At 41.6% G+C, this 7,500-nt stretch overlaps 1 protein-coding gene across 1 annotated transcript in view; it reads right to left on the bottom strand.

The window, feature by feature from the left end:
- Window positions 1-7,500, bottom strand: part of st6gal1 (ST6 beta-galactosamide alpha-2,6-sialyltranferase 1) — a gene marked incomplete at both ends in the record, with an annotated part of 14,871 nt that overhangs the window by 1,509 nt on the left and 5,862 nt on the right. Inside the window, 6 exons of the mRNA XM_079237804.1 lie at window positions 139-313; window positions 561-662; window positions 1,457-1,554; window positions 1,810-2,074; window positions 2,167-2,544; window positions 3,799-4,005. Coding sequence (XP_079093930.1) covers window positions 139-313; window positions 561-662; window positions 1,457-1,554; window positions 1,810-2,074; window positions 2,167-2,544; window positions 3,799-4,005 — 1,225 coding nt within the window. The remainder of the gene's footprint in view (window positions 1-138; window positions 314-560; window positions 663-1,456; window positions 1,555-1,809; window positions 2,075-2,166; window positions 2,545-3,798; window positions 4,006-7,500) is intronic.

Here is a 7,500-nt window from a genome sequence, read left to right as displayed (position 1 = left end):
AGTGCTTTTCTTTACCGTCCTCTAATGCGTGTCTTTACCGTCCTCTAATGTGTGTCTTTACCGCCCTCTAATGTGCGTCTTTGCGTGTATTTACCGTCCTCTACTGTGTTTGGGTGAGAGTGTTGAGGTTTTACATACCGAGCAGGCCAGAGGAGGGTGGGTTCTTCTGGATGGGCTCAGCCATGTTGTCCTGTATTCGCTGCCAGACCTGCCACTCAAAGCGCGGGTGCAGGATGTAGAAGGGCTGCATAGGGTGAAGCCTCCTGTATCTCTGGTACTGGGTGAAGATAGGGTAGTCTGTCCTGTTGTACCACTGTAGAGGGGGACACATAGTGCTATCAGGGCTTCTGGTGAAATCATTCAGTTTCTGTACACAACTGGCAGAGTTACTGATAATCAGACGTTCTCATTCAATTCAGAAAAGAGTTTTTTAAACTGTGAGGCGTGTTGAAGAGTTAAGTGAGGCAAAAATCAAGGATGTTTTTCGTGTCTCAACAACGAACCATCAATCAGTAATAGCGATGAAAGGTACAATCTTCTAGCTTGTATGTAAATGTCACCTGCGTGAGGTCAGCGGAGAAGGGGGCAGGGTCCCAGGCCACCAGAGCACCTGAGCTGTACAGCGAGTTGGACAGGAAACGATGGTCATCAGACGCCATCACCTTTAAGATGATTGAATAATAATTTAAAAACAAAATGCATTCCATTCTATATCTGCACACAGTCATATCTCCTAACTACATAAATACATCTTAATAAAGGCTCTTTAAGTATGTATTAAGAAGCCTCTAGAACACAAACTCCACAAATCATGACAGGAAAAGTGGGTCATTTAAAAACTTCCCATCTGTCAAATAATTTAGTAATTTTCTTTGGCTAAATGAAATTGGAATGATCAAATATCTGCTAAAACGTGCTTTCAAGGGCAGCATTCATTCATAAATCTGTTATTTGTTAATGGAAGTCGTAAAGAAACTATTGGAGCTTAGAAATATCTGCTTCTGGAGTTTTAAACCCTGAAATTGTTTACTAAATTTGTTTTATCGTGTTTGCTTGTGACAGTTAAGTGAAAACATGGCGACAGAATGAGGTTTCACTTTTTCACAGACAGACATATTATAGATAAAACAATTGATTGAATTGGGAATAAAACAATGGAACACATATTATATTATGAACATCATGAGAAACAAAATTACAATGTGTGCTAAGCTAACCTCCCTCCAAAATATGATATTTGATCAATTATGATTGTTCATGCAAACTTTGAAAAACAAAAAAGGATCTCTTCAAAATAAGATAGAAGGGATAGAAATCATCATTTAACTAAATGTTTCCTTTGTTTTGGGAGTAAACATCCTCGACGATCATACTGAACTTTTATTATAAAGAGCGTTGCGTTGTGCCGTAAGATACAAACACATCTTTGTGTCCTTTAGCAGGTCACTTTGTTCACCTGTGAGTTGATGAGGCGGATCGTGGTTTTAGAGCCAACATCCTTCTCGTAGCCGGTGGTCGGCGCGGCGTTGAAGCGCAGCACTGCGTCATGAGAGTCTGAAATTTAACAACGGTAAAACACTTTTTTAGGAGAAGTGAATCGTTACTGATGCAATATATGTTTTTTCCTGTTAATAACATTAAACACGAGAGTGGAAACGGTGCACGTTGTTAAAGTGGATACGTTTATTTTCAAAGATTTCTGAAAAGTTCTGTAGGAGCCTTTTAATTAAAGAGGTCCTTTTTAATCAGCCACAAAACGACAGAGTTCGATGACATGACGATGATGATTTAAAAAAAAATATATCACACCTATCTCTTTGCCAAGTCCGGAGTAGCGGAGCGACCCTGCAGACGAGACCACGGCGCAGCTCCTGTACGGCCCGAGCTCAGAGGTCAGCGGCTTCGGTGGCAGCTGGGCGGCCCAGGGCAGCGACGAGAAGGGCTGGAGATCAGAGGTCAAAGTCGTGACCTCTATGTTGTCCTTTAGCTGGCAGAGAAGCCTGGGACCACTCAGCTTGGGCCTGTTGGACACACCGCCAGGACCGGAGAACTCCACTCCGTACTTATTCATCGCCTTTACAGAAAAACAAAGATAGACGTCAATCAGAGACGACAAAACGTCTGAATTATGACAATTATGTTATAATATTTAGAATTCAGTCTCACCTGATAGTTCTGCACCACCTTCCTTAGTCTGCTTCCCAGCATGCTACTGGACATCTCGTCATCCCATACCTCTCCCAGAAGCCCGTGAGGCCCGAAGAACTCCGCCTCTCCCACTCTGCCACTCAGCTCCCCCCTTCGGTGGCCTCCGAACAGGGTTTCCAGCGCACGCGTGAAGGGGCGCGGCAGCAGGCGGGCGAAAAACCCAGGGTGATCCCGCTCTCTCAGCTTCCGCTTTGACGTGGAGTCCCCGGCTTCATGTTCTTTTTGGGTATGGTTTGGAGAGGAGAGGACAGGGATTGGACGGTGAGGGTCACCTGGAACAACCCCTGGGAGCTTCTGGGGGTCAATGTACATGGGCTTGGCTCCGCCTCTTAGCACCTGTGTGAGTCAGAGAGACGACAAGGTCATGACGGTTACGCTGCGACAAGTGTGTGTGAATGAAGCGTTGCACTGTTCAATTTTATTCATTTAGCTGCTGGCTAGTTAGGTAGCTTGCTAATTCCACCATGCTTTCATGCTACAGTTTCAAAATAAAAGAATAAACTGCTGGGCTTGGTCTACATTACTTTACCATGTAGGCAGACTTTACATTAGATTGACTGTTTAAATGACTGTTCATGATAGCCGTTACAATTTCAAACAGCCTATGCTAATTGCTAATAGCTATCATGTTATGATTATGGTTTAGTAAGAGTGCTGCAAAGGGTTTGTTAAGATGACAAAATACAGTAATAACTTTTATAAAAACACAACTAAAACAAACATTCAGCTGAAATAAGTAGTTTTTCAGTTTAGTTATTTAATAAAATAATACCTACTGAAAGGTCATCATCATCTTTAAACCTTCTGTCTAATAAAGCTCATGTCGGTAGCACTTTATAATAAGTACACACTTTTTAGCATTAGTAAAGCATGAATAAACAATGAATTCATCATTTATAAAGCATTATTCCAACATGAATGCTCATTAGTAACTCATTCATAAACACAGTTATAAATGTTTCATTTAAAAAATCTATGGTTTCATAATTTATAAATGATGAATTCCCCATTTGTAAATTAAGTATTCATGACTTATCGATGATTAATAAGATCATTTGTAAAGTGTTAGTAAATGATAAAAAAATGCTGCAATTCATGATGAAATCAGTAGTTACTACTCATTAGTTAAGTATTAGTTAAGCATGTTCTGTGACTTAATCTAAAGTGTAGACTATTTATGCTTTACAAAGCATTAATAAATGTCATGATGAATTCAGTAGTTACTACTCATTAATTCAGTAGATACTACCCATGAGTTAAGTATTAGTTAAGCATGTTCTGTGACTTAATAAGTGTAGACTCTTATTAATCAAGAATGAAACATTTATAACTGTGTTTATGAATGAGTTACTAATGAGTATTCATGTTGGAATAATGCTTTATAAATGATGAATTCATTGTTTATTCATGCTTTATTAATGCTAAAAAGTGTGTACTTATTATAAAGTGCTACCCTCATGTCCTACTCTGCATTAACTTTCAGTGCGATTCCTGGAGTGATTCTGGCTTGACAAACACGTGCCCGGGTGTCATTCAGCTAACATCCGCTGGTTTCAAAACCAACGTGCCGGAGAAAAAACAGCGACAGACCTTGATGACAGAGTGTGCACGAGGCTGAGCCCGGGTTCGCGCCCGGACACCGAAGATGGCGTCTGTGACGGGCACGCTGTTTTCGGCACAGATGGCGTAGATCAGAGCCATGGAGATGCAGAAGAAGGCCATGCAGAGGACGCCACGGCGAGCCCGACGCCTCAGGCGCCAGAGCAGGCTGACTCTGTCCATCGCCGCCCCGGGGATCTGCAGAGGACATTCACAGTTCACTGTGCAGTAAGTCTTTCGAAATCTCTGAAACAAATCCAACAAATAAAATCACCTCGGCAACAGTTTCCAACAACACAACTGATTTAAGGAATTGAGAAAGAAAAGCTGTCAGTTCTCAGTTTAAACATGTCATTAGTTCTTATTAATGCAAAAACGTCTATATATATATATATATATATATATATATATATATATATATATATATATATACACATACATATACATATATATATATATATATATATATATATATATATTGTTTATAGTTTGAAATTAAACATTTTGAAGCTGTAGTTTGAAGTCAAGTGTTTTGTATTTATTTAATTATATGTATAGTATACTTTAAACAGTCAATATATTGTTCAATTTGAAGAAAAACATTTGTCATGGCAATAAAAAAGTATCAGTTCAGGCAACGTTTAGGCACCGGTATCGGGAAAAAACCCAAACGATACCCATCCCTAATTATAATATACTGAATTGTATTAATAAGATGTCCTTATTATATCAAAGTGTTGGAATAAATGTTAAATATTTAACTGCAAAGTAGCAATGCGTGTTACCTTTTTTTGCATTGAATCATACTGGGATTAGATGGCCCTCCCAAAGAAAAAATGGCCACCAGCCGCCACTGTTTTTATTGTACAATTGGATATCAATTAATGAAATGCTTTATAATGATTTCAGTGACACTTCTGGTCCTCCACAGTTTCCAGTCAAAATCTCTTTGCATAACAATAATCCACAGGCTATCTTTATCTCTTTATTACCTCTAGATGTGAGTGAGAAAATACTATGAAACAAACCTTTTAATATGAGCTACCTCCTTCAAACACACGGTAAAATATTCTGAGTTTTTGCCTTTTATTACTGAAAGTGTGTGAGTGAAACAAACAAGAAGAATAAGGACATGGGAGCATGCTATTACTGCCTCGGGTGATGGGTAAAATCGGGGGGAAAGCAGCGAGGAGGAGGAAGATGGCTTGATCCATTAGAGAATGGAAAAAGAGGAGAGAGGCCTGAAGAGAGAAAGAAAACCAGGGATATAATGGAGTAATCCAATACCGCAAGGAAATAATGGAAGTCCATTACAAACCCATCACATTTAATGGAAGTAAATGATTCTGGCGAACAGTGTGGCTAAAGCACATCTTGTGAAATAATAATGAATGACCATTTAATAATAAGAATGTGAAGGAGAAGGGAGAAAAAAGAAATTCAGTCAGTCAAGGGGTCATTCAATTCAAGAGGGTTCATCCTCTGAAGAGCAGGAATGAGATCATGCCAACATGCTAATCAGATTTTTATATTTCTTGTGTAGATGTGGACATTTTGTTCTGATCATAAGGTTAACAAAACTGTTATAAACCACATGATACAAACAATAACAACGCTGCTGTATTTACACCTGTATGACGCTATTTTGAGTGTTGATGGAGCTGCTACAATGTTACACAGCCGAGCATCTATCGAACCAAACGTCATTAAAAAAACAAACATTTTAAAAGTTGTTTGCTTGTTCCTTGCTGACAGACCTAACAAGCATGAATTCAGAGTTCTTACAAATCTGCATAATTTTGTTCATTCTGATCTTTTTAATCCGTTTTTTTGCAATTAAATCACAGCAAAATTGTTTATTTTGGGTTCATGAAGCTGTAGTAAACAAGCCGATGTGTGGCTTGCTAGATACAGTGAATACAGCTTGGTGAAATTCACTGAGCGCCTACGTATGTATATGGGATGGAATATCTGGGACTTCCACAACATGTACAAAACAGCAATAGTTGTTATTTTGATAATGATTGTAAAACATTGTCTACACAGAGGGAGCTCCTTGATATCAGCAAAAAACTCCCAAGAATAACGCAATGTGACATTTTGCTTCACATTAGGTGTGAACACAGCATAACTCTTAACTTTACATTCGGTGTGACTTACACACTCCAAAGGATATAATTATCTCTGTTATCTATCGTGAATTAACCTCTGTAAATCGCTTTGAAATCATAGTCTAAAAATGCACCTTGAAACTGTAAACTGCCTGAGAATCATCACATTTTTAGGTTTTCTTCAGTATTGAAGAAATCCGGCGGTAGTTGTGGCTACCATCAATGGCTACACTGCCAACAGGAGCAACGTATAGCTATATCTGCTTACTTTGCCAAAATGTAAACAAACTTTAACAAATATTTGTTAAAAAAAACAGAGGCCACAGCGGACCTCAACCTGCAGTGGCGGGCCGTCAGGGCCTGCTAAGCCTTCTCTGCTGGCCTAAACACAATCACAAAGTTATAGCTATTTTATAATTTAATTAACAGCCGGGGTGCGCGGGCTGTTCGCGCCACGGCCACTGAGTAACTGTAGTTCCAAATGTTCGGGCATGATCATCCAAAAAGTAAAAGTAGGACAAAGATTTCAACACCTCCCTGGAGACATGCCACGTACCAGCCTGCTTCAAGGCCTCCACCATCATCCCCGTCCCCAAAAAACCCAGGATCACAAGACTCAACGACTACAGGCCAGTCGCCCTGACCTCTGTAGTCATGAAGTCTTTTGAGCGCCTGGTCCTGTCGCACCTCAAAACCATCACTGACCCACTCCTGGACCCTCTGAGGTTCGCCTACAGGGCCAACAGGTCTGTAGACGATGCAGTCAACATGGCCCTCCACTACGTCCTCCCCAGGAACCTACGCCAGGATCCTGTTTGTGGACTTCAGCTCTGCCTTTAATACCATCATCCCGTCTCTGCTGCAGGACAAGCTCTCCCAGCTGCACGTGCCCGACTCCACCTGCAGGTGGATCACAGACTTCCTGACTGACAGGAAGCAGCACGTGAAGCTGGGGAAACACGTCTCAGGCTCTCGGACCATCAGGTTCCCCCCAAGGCTGCGTTCTTTCCCCTCTGCTCTTCTCCCTGTACACCAACAGTTGCACCTCCAGTCACCAGTCCGTCAAGCTCCTGAAGTTCGCGGATGACACCACCCTCATTGGACTCATCTCTGGTGGGGACGAGTCCGCCTACAGGTGGGAGACTGACCACCTGGAGACCTGGTGCAGCCAGAACAACCTGGAGCTCAACGCTCTGAAGACGGTGGAGATGGTTGTGGACTACAGGAAGAATGCAGCCCCACTCGCCCCTCTCATCCTGTGTGACTCCACCGTCGACGCTGTGGAGTCCTTCCGCTTCCTGGGCTCCATCATTTCCCAGGATCTCAAGTGGGAGCTGAACATCAGCTCCTTCAAAAAGAAGGCCCAGCAGAGGATGTTCTTCCTGAGGCAGCTGAAGAAATTCAAACTGCCAAAGAAAAGGATGGTACACTTATACACTGCCATCGTTGAGTCCATCCTCTGCTCCTCCATCACGCTGCAGCCACTGCCAAGGACAAGGGGCAGGCTGCAACGCATCATCCGCTCTGCTGAGAGGATGATTGGCTGCAATCTGCCGTCCCTCCAGGACTTGTTCGCTTCAAG

Source organism: Taurulus bubalis, assembly GCF_910589615.1.
Source record: "Taurulus bubalis genome assembly, chromosome: 2".
Lineage (NCBI taxonomy): Eukaryota > Metazoa > Chordata > Actinopteri > Perciformes > Cottidae > Taurulus > Taurulus bubalis.
Note: the sequence above shows the minus strand (reverse complement) of the source record. Positions and strands in the feature narration are given on the sequence as shown.